At 41.9% G+C, this 14,630-nt stretch overlaps 1 protein-coding gene across 1 annotated transcript in view; it reads left to right on the forward strand.

The window, feature by feature from the left end:
- The window catches only part of LOC102296978 (forkhead box protein K2), a 19,881-nt gene extending 5,525 nt beyond the window's left edge, over positions 1-14,356 (forward strand). The window contains exons 5-9 of the mRNA XM_005946898.3: positions 5,704-5,897; positions 6,009-6,211; positions 6,462-6,719; positions 6,801-6,998; positions 12,715-14,356. Of these exons, the coding sequence (XP_005946960.1) occupies positions 5,704-5,897; positions 6,009-6,211; positions 6,462-6,719; positions 6,801-6,998; positions 12,715-12,932 (1,071 nt within the window). The 3' untranslated portion in view covers positions 12,933-14,356. The remainder of the gene's footprint in view (positions 1-5,703; positions 5,898-6,008; positions 6,212-6,461; positions 6,720-6,800; positions 6,999-12,714) is intronic.
- The last annotated feature ends 274 nt before the right edge of the window (positions 14,357-14,630 follow it).

The following is a 14,630-nucleotide window of genomic DNA, read 5'->3' on the forward strand; positions in this document are numbered from 1 at the left end:
GCGAGGTCTATCGCGATAGCTTAATTTCTCTATCGAGTAAAAGTTATATCGCGATACATATCGTTATCGTTCTATCGCCCAGCTCTACTTCTAGTACCTGCAGTTTCAGTAGTGTTAGAGAGACTTAGGAGTGGATTAGAATAAAGTATAATAACATGTATACATTTTCTAAATCGTGAAAATAATACCCACATATCCATGACTATCTGATGCATAGCTGCCGCTTCATTCAGTGGTTTCACTAAGATCTAGCTTAACAAGCTGCATATACACAATATAGACATCTGAACTTCATTATTTTATATTATTTGTATTATTCTACCCCCATAAGGTTTGTAAATGGAAAGGGCCATAGTTTTAATGTAATTATCTCGCAGGATCTGTTATTCTTATTTCCAGGTCCACAAAACATCTTATCTGGCTTCATCTTACTCTCTAGTATCTCCTCTGTCAAACCAACCCTCCGTCACTACATCCACGAATCTTCTCTGTGGTCTTCCTCTTTTCCTTCTGCCTGGCAGTTCCATTTTCAACATCCTTTGTCCAGTATATTCACTATCCCTCCTCTGCACATGCTAAATACAGCTCAGCCTTGTCTCTCCAGTTGTTTCCTCCAAACCACTCAGCCTGAGCTGTCTGCCTGAAGTATTCATTTCTAATCTTGTCCATTCTGGTCATTCCCAGTGAAAATCTTAATATCTGCAGCTCTGCCACCTCCAACAATTCCTTGGTCTTTTTGTTAGTGTCTTCATCTGAAACCATACATCATAGTGGTTTTCACTTCCCTTTCACTTTTGCTGCTATCCTTCATTCACAAATCATACCTGATATTCCTTTTCATCCACTCCAGCATGCCTGCACTCTCCTTCACCTGTCCTCTGCATTGTCTGTGGCTTTGGATGGTTGATCAAAGGTATGAAACCCCTTTGTCTGCATCACCTCTGCTCTTTGCACGTTCACATTTCCACCTGTGTAGCTCATTCACATCCCTTCTAGTGACTTTTCACTACAGATAACAATGCCATCTGCAAACTATAGTCTCAATTGACTATAGTCAATTGAGACTCCTGCCTCCTTATCTGTTTATCGATTCTCATCATCTGTCTATTACCATTGATAACAGGAAAGGGCTCAGAGCTAATCCCTGATGTTGTCCTCATACGTGTCTTGTACCACCCTGTATAGTAGGTATAGTAGTACCACAGTTCCTCTCTTGAAACCCTATCATATGCTTTCTCTAGATCCACAAAGACACAATGTGACTTATTCTGGCGTTCTGTGTACTTCTCTATCAGCACTCTCAAAGCCAACCTTGCATCTGTAGTTTACTTTCTTAGCTTAAAGCTGTACTTCTGCTCACTCTTCGCACCTAGTTTCAGCATCTCTTTCCCATAGCTTTATGGTTCAGCTTTATCTCTCTGTAGTAGCACATCACAATCGGTACCAGTACACGTCTTCTCCATTGCTCGGGCAATCCTCTCTCTCCAGAATTGTGTTAAACGTCAGTCTGGTTGAAAAGTCAACTTCCCTCTCTCTTAGAGGGAAGTTGACTTGGCAGAGCTGCATACCTCCACAGGTGTGCCATCTGGACCAACTGCTTTCCCACTCTTTGTCCTCTTTCTAACTGCCCTCACTTCCTCTTTACCGCTACACACTCTCTGATTCATTAACTTTGCTCGATCTGTCCTACTCTCTCATTTTCTACATTCATGAGCTCCACAAAGTACTCTTTACGTCTTCACTTGTTAATTACATTTACATCTCATTCCATTTGTATCCCTAATCATCCCAGTCTGCTGCACATCCTTTCCAGCTGTATCTCTGCCTAGCCAGTACTAGTCCTTTTGCCCTTCCTTAGTCTCCAGACTCACATACAAATAACAGAAGGCCTTTTGCTTTCTCTTTGCCGTACGCCTAGCCTCCCAGTACACCTGTCTACTTTCTTCATCTAGTAGTTCTGTTTGATTCAGTTTCAAATATTTCTTGTTTTAGGGCCTCAGTTAATTATTTGAAATGCTGTTTTAGATCACTTTCAAATCCCAACTTTTTCTCACTGGCTCCCCCTCACAAAAGGAAAGTTTGAACAGCATTTGGGTATGGCTCTTACTGGAATACTCTCTCTTTAACATTACAATCACAAATAGAAAACAGCTCCCTGTAACAGAGTGGCTTTACTAAATGACTTCACTGCAAAGTAAAGGGGAAAAAAATTAAATATTCTCAGCAATGTGTACATTTTAAAAAGTGAAATATATCCCTTTTTAAAATGTACACATTGCTGAGAATCCCAGCAAACCTTGTATAACTGTCGGGGAGTGGAAGCAGTGTTCAATACAACCAATGACCTGATGCCCCAGGCGAAGTTAGATGGCCAGCTGTTAGCTCATTCAGGCCAGTGACTGTGTTTCCACTAATCACAGTTAGTAAGTGAACCTGTAAACTGGGTGAAGCAAACCCTGACTAATAAATGGTTTCTGTTTTGTTTTTGGTGTTGTTGGGGGGGTGCAGATGAGCAAAAAAACGCCCGGGGAGCAAAAACAAAGAGATGTTGCCGACTAATGAGGATGAGGATTTGTAAAATGTGCTTATGAGCATGTGTGTTAGCCCAGATTTAGCATTGGTTTCCCTGACAACAAGGTTGAGAACATCAGTGAAGTTCAGGCTATCAGCAGTATAGTCAGTAGTGGTTTTTGATACGGGCGGTTGCCCAGGGCGGCAGCACGGGCATCGGCAAAAAAAAAAAAAAATTGCTCGTACTCATGCTGCCCCGACATCAGCCAGCGCATATTGGGAATGGTAGGCACCGATCGGTTTTCTATCGCCCATTTGCTGGGAGTAAGGGTGCCCTTCGTTTGCGAGGTGCGCCTGCTGCTTGCGGCACAGGGAGGAGAGGGTGGGGCGGCGGGGATTCTCTGGCTGGCTGGAGCAGCGTCTAATAACCAACTCGCAAAATAAAACAAAATAAAAACAAAACACCTTGAGCGGCACGGTGGTTAGCACTGTTGCCGCACAGCAAGAAGGTCCTGAGTTCAATTCCACCATCAGGCCGGGGTCTTTCTGTGTGGAGTTTGCATGTTCTCCCCGTGTTTGCGTGGGTTCCCTCCGGGTACTCCGGCTTCCTCCCACCGTCCAAAGACATGCAGCTTGTGGGGATAGGTTAATTGGATAATCCAAATTGTCACTAGGTGTGAATGTGCGAGTGAATGTGAGTGCGAATGGTTGTCTGTCCCTGTGTGTTGGCCCTGCGACAGACTGGCGACCTGTCCAGGGTGTACCCCGCCTCTCGCCCCATGACAGCTGGGATAGACTCCAGCGCCCCTGAAAAGGAGAAGCGGAAGCGAATGGATGGAAAAACAAAACAACAAACACGAAAACACCAGACATTATGATACAGACTTATAATTTGCACCGATGTTTTTTCGAAATTCTATACGGAAAAGTGAGCGCGAGAGCCCTCGGTGCGCCTGCTCGCTGCTGAAGTCAAAGTAAACTTTATTGTCATCTCCGCTACATACAGTCCAGTATATAGAGAGACGAGACGACGAGGCTCCAGTTACAGCAGTGCAAGTAAACAAACAATAAATATAAGAAGAGTAAGAAAATAAATATACACTTTAGGACTCGGGGTAAAGGATCAATAACAATTTAAAATTTATAATTTACAGTTTGATGATTTAAAGTCTCACACACAACCCGTCGAAAGGGGAGGGGGCGGCTGCTTCCAAATCAGAGCACATTTCATTCATAATGTTGTAAATTATGTATTCATGATTTGAATCCTGGGTTGTGTGAAATCCCAGAAATACACTTAGACAAAGTGAATCTGTGAACTAAGGTGTAGGTCTTTAGGTTATGTTGTGGTGATCCTCGGGTTGGGATGGGTGTTCATACTGGAGTGCAAAATTAAAACCAATGGAAGATGGACAAGAAAAGTTCAAAGCCATCAGGTGCTCAGTTTAGAAAAAAAGAAAAGAGAGGAGGAGAAACGAGCAAAAGATACAGGTAAGCAGATGTGTGATTGGATATGGCAGGTCATCCTGAAACAATCAGAATCAGAATACTTTATTAATCCCTAAGGAAATATGTGGGTTACAGTTGCTCCAAGAAGAAATGGTAAAAATAGTAACAGTAACAGACTAAACTCCAAACAATTTATGTTACAGATTTTAATATTAATTAGTCATTGTCAATTGTTGATTTGTCCTGTTCTCATTGTATGAGATTATGATGGCTGTTTGGTAGCGTTTGCATTCATGCATACTCTCTCTCTTCTATTGTGTGTGTGTGTGTGTGTGTGTGTGTGTGTGTGTGTGTGTGTGTGTGTGTGCTGTGTGTGTGTGTGTTGTGTATGGTGTGTTTCTTCTTTGGTGAATTTCGACATACAGTTTTATGTTAATGTACAATCCTTAATATGTTTTGTGTGTGGGGGGGGGGGGGGAGTGTTCGCCCGGGGAGCAAAACAGGCTACGACCGCCACTGAGTATAGTTCATGGTTGAGCTCAGCCTTTCCTCTCTAAAACACATGTGACAAAGGGCAAAGAGGCTGTACTATAACGTCACTGAATTAAATGGTAAATGGCCTGCATTTGTATAGCGCTTTTCTAGTCCCTAAGGACCCCAAAGCGCTTCACACTACATTCAGTCATTCACCCATTCACACACTGGCAATGGCAGCTACATTGTAGCCCCAGCTGCCCTGGGGCGCACTTACAGAGGCGAGGCTGCCGGACACTGGCGCCACCGGGCCCTCTGACCACCACCAGTAGGCAAACACGGGGTTAGTATCTTGCCCAAGGATATTTGGCATGCAGCCAGGAGGCAGCCTGGGATCGAACCACCGACCTTCTGATTAGTGGCTGACCTGCTCTGCCACCTGAGCTACAGCCCTTAAGACCAAGTGAAAATCAAGGCGATGTGAAAATAGTTCACATTAGATTTCTGTTAAACTAAACAAGCAATCTATGTTGCAAGCTAACAACAGCTGTCCTCAGTCTCCTGCACTGGTGAGACCAGCAACATGCAGGGGTGCATTTAAAAGGGAGGCAACGGGTGTCATTCACCTAATTTAAATGTAGTTTCAATGTGTTCAGTTCAATACAACACAGTACTCTTATACAAACAGTTACAAACGCTTCTTATGTTGATGTGTCTTCCGCTGTTACCTGTTGTCTGCAGCATACTAGTGTGTTTTAATTAGCATTGAGAGCCAGATGCTGCAGCTTTTCTGCTCAGACGTTACAAGGCAATGAACTAGGAGGAACAATGAAGCGCTCATACAGAGTATGGCTATGTCCTCAGTGTTAATGAACACGAGAGGCAGGTTTGGGTTTTTTTTGTATTGTGTTGTCTAAAGCTGAAAGTACACCTCTGATTTCTATTGTATGAAGATGCCCCAGTTGATTTAATACATGGATCTAATTTATGCTCTGAACTTTGACTGAGTGACTTTTTTTTCATTGACAGGATGCAGGATTTAACAGTAAAATGCTGATATTTACACACATGGGTGAGGTTTGACAAATGTGCCTCAAAGTGACTAAAAACTTTGTTACTGTCGCAATAAAATGGAAAATCGAATTGCAGTTTACACCAAACCATCCTGTACAACAACATGGGCGTGTTATGCATTATCAAACATGGATACCCCAACAAAATCTTCAGTTTAATTAAAGTTCTTAATTTTATTTAATTTTGATTCTGTAGAATTCGATTCGCCACAACCTGTCTCTGAACCGGTATTTCATCAAAGTGGCTCGGTCTCAGGAAGAGCCAGGTAAAGGCTCATTCTGGAGGATCGACCCCGCCTCTGAAGGCAAGCTGATAGAACAAGCCTTCAGGAAGCGCAGGCCCAGGGGTGTGCCCTGCTTCAGGACCCCTGTAGGGCCATTGTCCTCCAGGTAAAGCATCTTGATGCTACGCATACATGACTGTAAGAAGTTTCCTGTACAGTTATATAGTGTGTTTTTTATGGCTGGGATGAAAACTGTACTTTACTTTTACTTTTCCAGGAGTGCTCCAGCTTCTCCAAGCCACACTGGGGCACTGTCAGCCCACTCTAGTGGGGTCCAGACCCCAGACAGCCTGTCCAGAGAGGGCTCCCCAGTCCCCATGGAGCCAGAGCCAACTCCACCACCAGCCCCAACCCAAGCCACAACAATCCAGCCCAAACTCGCCGTCATCCAAGAGGCCCGCTTTGCACAGAACTCCCCAGGTAAAACATTGGGTTTAGGTTTTTGTCCTTTTTATGAACCATATAACATGTAGTGTGTGCAGAGTGATCACATGTGGGCCTTAACAGATGCATTCACATTTTTCAGTTTTTCGTGACAAAAAAGACCGCAGTACCACCACCACCCCATATTAAACCCTCTTCTGTGACAGTGTACAGTGTTTGTGTGCTCCTGCACATCTTTATCTGAGTGAATGACATCTGCTTTAACCTTTATCACACCGTTTGACAGGCTCCCCTCTCAGCAATCAGCCAGTATTGATCGCTGTGCAGCGCCAGATGCCTCAAACGACCATGAAGCCTGTGACCTATGCCATGGCCACACCAGCCATTGTTACGACTACAGTTAGCTCTGCCCCTGTCATGCAGACTGTGCATGTTGTTCACCAGATCCCAGCTGTCACCATGGCAACTGTTGGTGGACAGCCTGCTTCTGCAGTGAGCAGCGAACCTCAGGAGAATGGAAGCAGAGAGCACAAGGAGATCAAAGGTGGTGCTCTTTTTGTTGTTGTTGTTTTGGTTTGTTTTTGATTCTATGAGCATGTGTAATTTTTGATATTTTTGTGTGCAGTAAAAGTGGAGCCGGTCCCATCCATTACAGCCTCCTCCATAGGTGGAGTCAGTCGTATCATCCAGAGCTCTCAAGCTGCTCCTCTGACTACGGTTACCATCGTGCAACAAGCTCCGCTCGGTCAGCACCAACTCCCAATAAAGGCCATCACACAGAATGGGACCCATCTGGTCCCCATTAGTACTGCCGCTAGCACAGGTGAGTCGGACACACACACAGTCAAACCAGCACTTCATTAATAAAGGCCAGTTTTAAAAAACCTACAGCATGGTTGGTGGAAGTGAAGGTTTGAACTAGAAACCAGGTGAAAATGGGAATAAAGGCCTACTCTACCATTAGTCCTAAGTATCTGAGTGCTTCTTCCACCATTCCTTGTCATGTCTCCTGATGCTTCATATCTGAGACTGACTGGTAACTTATTCTTAACAAATAACCTGGTTGAGAGCAGGCTATGTTCAGAGCTTTGGTTTAAACAAATTCTTTTATGGTCAGCATGTGTCTGTGTTGGACAAATACATTTTATATGTGCAAGTTGTTAAGCTGTACCTCAAGCACAACTGTGCATTCACTGGAATTCATGTATTCAGTTTGTGATGATGAAAAGGTGTATATGTTGTTTATACTTGATGGTAATCTACCAGTAAGTCTCATTTTAAATTGCTGGAATTGCAGATAGTAGGATAGAGATTAGAAAATTGCTTAGTTGTATTTGGAGGCAATTTGTTACCAAGGATAGCTGTTCAATCAATTCAATTGATTTCTCTTTGATCTGCCACCAAACAAAAGCAGTTTCCACATCTCCTTTATTGGGCTTTAGGAGAATAACCTTCATAACATTCACCTTCAGTTATTTTAAGAAGGTTATTTTATAGCTCTGTGCACTAAATCCACTATTTCTTTCCAGGTAGTTTATAGGTTGTTGATGATGTTTATCATCGTTTTATTATGCTGATCTGATACTGTCTGATTGGAATAAGACGCACTCACCTGGATCATTTGTTCGGAGAAGAATAATCACATGACAGTAATGCCTCTTTTTATGAGGGTGCATAGAGCCCAAAGCAAAAAGCCCAGCTTAACAGAGAAAGTTAATCACCATCATTAACACCTACCTAACAACTACTTCTGTAGTATGCCACTGAGATTTCAATCATCTCAGCCTGTACTGGAGAAACATGCATAGTAGAAACGATTGCAGCAATCCTCCCTGTAAAGTAAATGATCAGATTGAGTTTAGGTCTATATTGATTAGAACTGGGCGATATGAGATTTTTTCATATCACGATATGTTTTTTTCATTTCAGGCGATAACGATATCTATCACGATATAAGCCAAATAACTATATTTGTAAGATTTAAATGTGCCGTTGCTCACAAGTAAAATGTGAAATAATCAGCAGCTTGTTTTTATTTAAATATTTATTTCCCATAATAAGTTCAACAGGGTAGATGTACTTAAGGAACATGAGACTTTTTCAGATAAATAAAGGCAAATATTGCAAACTACACAAAAGGCAGCCGCTAAAGCGTTTAAGTTTCAAAATAGAACAAACGAAACAGACTAAATTGTCAATTCCACTTAGAAACAAAATATTAATTCTAAAAATAAATCTTAGTTTGTTTTACAGAAGAACAGACAAAACTGACTAACTTTTGTCAATATCAAATAAACTGAGAACTAAAAGGAAATTCTCAATCTCTCCTTGTTGTATAGCTTAGCTTTTCAAACAGTTTTAACAGTTACTTTAGTCTGACAAAAGCCGAATGACGAATTAGCGCTTCCAGTCAGAGACTGAGGCTACGTCCACACGTACACGGGTATTTTTGAAAACGGAGATTTTCCGTTTTCGTTTTAAAAAATAATCCCGTCCACACATAAAGGCAGAAATGAAGGAAAACGCTGCTATGAACATGCCAAAGCAGCAGGTGGCGCTAGATTCCTAACCGTGCAGAAATGTTGGCCAATCAGAAGTCTAGAAGCCTCGGTGGGAAAAAGTAAACAAAGCTGGGGCATAGAAGCAGAACCGAGTCGTATGTGTGGAGGGACAGTAACTGTGTGTATATGTAAGCATTTAAACACTGCAGAGAGTAGAATTAACAGTAACAGTATTGTAGAAATTCATTTCACCGAAACAATAACGTGGCGCACAGTGTGACGCATGCACCAGTTTATTGTATTTCCAGACTTGCTTTCGGCACAATTTACAGTGCACGCTACTCTGTTTTTTGTCAGACTTGAAATAGCCGAAATACCTTCACACTACGGAACTTCTATGGCTCTTCCGTTCGACAATCTCTCCGGCGTTGGAACCATCATCTGTTTTCTCTTCGGTCACGCTCGGTTGATTTTTCTAGTCGGCACACTCATTTCCTCCATTACCCGCTGGCTGCTTCCCAAACAAACACACGTGCGGCTTGGCACTTGTGCTGTACGTAACAAGTCACGCGACGTGACGCTGCGGCTGTGATTGGTTCGGCTCTGCGCTACTTAATTTGGATTGGCTGACCTTTTTTTTTTTTTTTGAGGACAAGAGCGGCGAGGTCTATCGCGATAGCTTAATTTCTCTATCGAGTAAAAGTTATATCGCGATACATATCGTTATCGTTCTATCGCCCAGCTCTAATATTGATACCAATGGTATACAAAGATCTCTGCTAATTATGGTGCTTGTAAGTAGAATTGGACCACAAATTATTATATGAACATGCTGACTCAAAAACAACACAGATTCACACTTGTTCCATTTGAAGTAAATGATCTGAAGGCATGTTTGAGCACCTCGCTGTATATATTGCAATCGTAGTGATGTAAACCTTATGTAGCCAGAAGATGGAGATGCTATGTTGAGGATCTCCAAACATTGCCATATAACCTAGCTTCGATGATCTACAGTCTCTCTTACCTTGTGACTAATGTGAGTCCACTTCAGTTTGACATGTTTTACAACCAACGTTACCCAGCAGGGTCATTTCCGTTGCTGTTGTACATGCCTGTCTTTTGTAATAGTCGGTGTGCTCTAGTGCACCTCAAAGACACGCATGTTGGGTTAATTGGTAACTCTTAATTAGCTACTGGGTTTTTGCAGGGATGGCATCATGATAGATTTGTCAACATGCTTCCTTGTACCCTGCCTGTCACCTCTCACTAGTTATTATGAAACTGTAACAATACTTTTCAACGATATCACGGGAAGATTTTGAGACCATCCTGCATATAACAGTGAAAAAGTTAACTTTTTAAATTTTTCAACTAATTTTACCAGTTGTAAGTTTTAGTGAGTATTTAAGATTATTTGTTCATTTTACAAATGATTTAGATAACTGCATTACAGATCGCGAGGTGAAATATAGTTTAGAACCTATTAATAAAGAGACTACAACGAACAAGAGCTACCATCCAAAAAATTTAATTAATGGAAATCTAATTAATATAAATGGAGCATTATGGAATTAGTGGAAGTGGTTCTAATAAATAAAGAGCGCATTTACTGTGAAACAGGACATGAAACAATACACACATCATCATGGAGCTCTGCTCTCTGACATAGATGTAACTCTGTCTGTGAAGCTGGGTTTAAGAAATAAGGCTTAAAGTTTTATAAACATGTTTAGCGCCTGTTAAACATGTTTGGTTAGCTGCAGCTAATAGGCTTACATTAGTTTATGTTCGCTAACCAGTGACAGAATTGATAACTGGGAGTAAAATAACGACACTAAAACTAAAAATCCGTTTGAAGGGGTCACTTTTGTGCTGCCCTAGGCTGCAACAATGAGTTTTATGTTAAAGCCGAGAACATACTGCCCACTGTCTGTGTCTCTAGCAGTAAGTGGCTGTTGGCTGTCTGGCTAGCTGCGCTGAAATGGGGAAATCTAGCTGTTAGCTGTAATGTTCAGTTTTGTAAAGCACTTTAGTGTTTGTTAACAGTCTGATTGGCCCAGGAGAAGAGGCTGTTTGTGAGTCTGGAGGTGGGGGACCTCACTGACCTGAGTCCCTGACCAGAGGGCAACAGGTCAAACAGGTGGTGGTAGTAATGCTTTTCTTAAGACAGGAGGTGATGGCCTCCAGTGGTGGCAGAGGACAGCCAGTGATTTTTTTTTTATTTTTTTTATTTTTTTTGGGGTGGTGTTAATTACCCGCTGCACAGCCTTCCTGTTCTCAATGAACACCGATGAAGCTGCTGGTGGGCCTTCTTTAACAGGGTGATGATAAAGAAACCTGAAGGTGGAGACAGATTCCACCTGTTCTCACCTGTGGACCTGTCTGTGCCTCCTGAAGTCCGTTATGAGTTCTTTTGTTTTAAGGACGTTCAGTTTCAGGTTGTTTTCTGAGCACCAGTGGGACAAGTTCTCCATCATCTCCATCAGAGATGAGCTGAACCATAGTGTGGTCATTGGAATACTTGACAAGGGCTGTGGGGGAGGGGTGGCTTCAAACCGAGCAAAGAAGGTTTGAAGCTCAAAGAAGGTGTTGAGGTCCTGCGAGTTTGAGGCTCCTGTCAGGGGTTATTACTAAACTAAAGTGAAAGAGTGCTGCTACTGTGCTACAAGGATTCTGACAGTTTGCATAACTCTGGGGCGTTGATGAGCTGTTACTACTTGGGAAGTATTATTGTTATTATCATTATTATTAATAGCTCTGATCTTACCAGAGTACAAGGAACATTGGAAATTCATTCTTTGTCTTGGTCCTAGTTTGGATCATTTTTTTTCTCTGTGGAACTCTCTGAGCTTGACTCCTTCTAGAAGTGGTGATAAGATTCGCCTTTCAGGAGCTTCTGCCATTGTTTGGTGATACCTCCCACATCAGTATCAGTGCTCCTTCTGCCTCGATCATGTCTTCCTCTTTTCAAACAGTTTTAACAGTTACTTTAGTCTGACAAAAGCCGAATGACGAATTAGCGCTTCCAGTCAGAGACTGAGGCTACGTCCACACGTACACGGGTATTTTTGAAAACGGAGATTTTCCGTTTTCGTTTTAAAAAATAATCCCGTCCACACATAAAGGCAGAAATGAAGGAAAACGCTGCTATGAACATGCCAAAGCAGCAGGTGGCGCTAGATTCCTAACCGTGCAGAAATGTTGGCCAATCAGAAGTCTAGAAGCCTCGGTGGGAAAAAGTAAACAAAGCTGGGGCATAGAAGCAGAACCGAGTCGTATGTGTGGACGGACAGTAACTGTGTGTATATGTAAGCATTTAAACACTGCAGAGAGTAGAATTAACAGTAACAGTATTGTAGAAATTCATTTCACCGAAACAATAACGTGGCGCACAGTGTGACGCATGCACCAGTTTATTGTATTTCCAGACTTGCTTTCGGCACAATTTACAGTGCACGCTACTCTGTTTTTTGTCAGACTTGAAATAGCCGAAATACCTTCACACTACGGAACTTCTATGGCTCTTCCGTTCGACAATCTCTCCGGCGTTGGAACCATCATCTGTTTTCTCTTCGGTCACGCTCGGTTGATTTTTCTAGTCGGCACACTCATTTCCTCCATTACCCGCTGGCTGCTTCCCAAACAAACACACGTGCGGCTTGGCACTTGTGCTGTACGTAACAAGTCACGCGACGTGACGCTGCGGCTGTGATTGGTTCGGCTCTGCGCTACTTAATTTGGATTGGCTGACCTTTTTTTTTTTTTTTTTTTTTTTTTAAGAGGACAAGAGCGGCGAGGTCTATCGCGATAGCTTAATTTCTCTATCGAGTAAAAGTTATATCGCGATACATATCGTTATCGTTCTATCGCCCAGCTCTACTCCTCAGCATAGATGTTTTGGATGTTAAGTCCAGCAGTTGTTTCTTCACATTCTTGATGGCTTCAGTTTGTTTTGGAAGTTCCTAAACTAATTTGAAATACAGGACTATAACACTCCATATTGAACCTTATTCATCTTCTCTTCTTTCCCACCAGCTGTTGCAAACCCTCTGCATCTCCTGGCAACTCACGCTTCAGCCTCAGCTTCCCTCCCCACTAAAAGGCAGAACGGAGAACTGCAAGACCAGCCTGAGACAAAGAGGGTGAAAATGGAGGAAGAAGGGGAGAACGAAGCAGCGGCTGCCAACCGCAACAACGGCACCACGGACAGAGCGGGAGAAGGAGGGGTCAGTGAGCAGGTCGGCGACAAGTAGCCCGCCCGCTCCCAACGGCTCCCATCTGCATCCTGACCCCTGCTCTCCTGTACGCATTGAGCCACACATCTGACCTGGTGTCATTATCTTACTCCAAGGTGCCAAAAAGCGAAGGACTACAGAATGTGCAAACTCTTCTCGACCTCTCCTCCATGTATTTCCGACCACGAAACGTGATGCAAAAACTAAAAGACCAAACCTAAAAATGGAATTGAGAGAGTTACTGACGACTGTAAATGCCCAATGTTTGAGACCCAGATGGCGAGAGGAAGCACAGAAAGGAAAAAAGATTTGAAAATCCACATTAAAGGAAAAAAAAAAAGAGGCTTTTTTTTCTTTTCTTTTTCTTTTAGCAACAATGAGTCCCAAAACTCACCCAAAGAAGACAAGGAGTCTTATCCTGGTAGCATTACAGACAAGCGCTTAACTGTGTGTCAGATAGAAACAGCAAACAAGTGATCTCACCAGTAGTGTATTCCACAAGGGGAAGTGTGTGTATGTACGTGTGGACATTCCCATCTTCGGCAGCTAGCCTCCATGTCGACCTAGCTAACCCAGTTGTGAGTAGATATGCAGTATTCTGTTGTACAAGTGTATCTTTGGATATTTTGAGTCTTTCTCCATTTCCCGAGGCACAGATACTATCTAGTAATAAGATAACTAAAGCTATAAGTGGCGTCATTACAACATTATTTTTCTTTTTGTTTGTTTTTTTTTTTTTAATAATTTATTTTTTTTAATATTGCTGTTTTTGTATGTGGACTCTGTTCGGTGAAATGAATGTAGTCTCCAATTTTTTTTTTTCCTTTTATTGAAAACACTATGGAGTTAATGCCAGTTTTCTGCTCATTCATGCAAATTAAATTCCTTTTATCACTGTACATCTACAGAATTTTCATATTTTGCAAATATCCTAAGAGTTAAAAATATATTCCCATGTGTATTTGACCGTATGCTTCATTGAGCTTGCATGTTATGGTTCTAGAAACAATGTACCTGAGCAGATTATCCGACTATGGAACTGAAGAAAATTTTGACTGGATCTACGCTGATTCTGACCAGTGCTGCACTTAACCTCTAGTTCTTTTTTCTTTTTGTTTTTAAATTGCATTTTTTAATTTGTATATTTCTAGTTTTCCTTTGTTTTGTTTTCCTGTCATTATTGGCTGTTTTTTGTTACCTTTGTGTTGAAGTTGGCAGTCTGTTGGCTGGATTCTTTTACTCCTTTCAGGCTACTAAAAAAAGTCTATTCAGATTGTATTCTATGTTACACAAAGAAAAGCAAGTGATAGGTGTTTGTTCTGCTTCAGTGGAAAAATGCTTTTTTTTTTTATTTTTTTTTTTTTATAAATTTATTTAAAACACAATCTCCTAGTTTGTATTTCTTTGAGTAAACGCCTTTTCTGCTGGGCAAATGATGCAAACTCACCGTCTCATTTTTTTTAAAAATTTTTGATGGAACGATGGGAACATCTGGGGTGGAGGTGAGGCATGTTAAGTTTTGTTAAAGGCTTCAGAAAGCATTCCTCACATTAAATTGTCCACGAAAGGCAGTGGAAATGTCCTTTTACAGTTTTCCTAAAGGAACAAACACACTGGCTCACACATTTCCAGTCTGAATGTGACATTTATGTTTATGAAAAGGTGTACAGGTATACTGGATCACCTGTAGAAACCCTTAAATTTACAGTTGGTTGA

The sequence above is a fragment of the Haplochromis burtoni genome, unplaced genomic scaffold, assembly GCF_018398535.1.
Source record: "Haplochromis burtoni strain Fernald_Lab_line unplaced genomic scaffold, NCSU_Asbu1 Contig_500, whole genome shotgun sequence".
NCBI classification, from domain to species: domain Eukaryota; kingdom Metazoa; phylum Chordata; class Actinopteri; order Cichliformes; family Cichlidae; genus Haplochromis; species Haplochromis burtoni.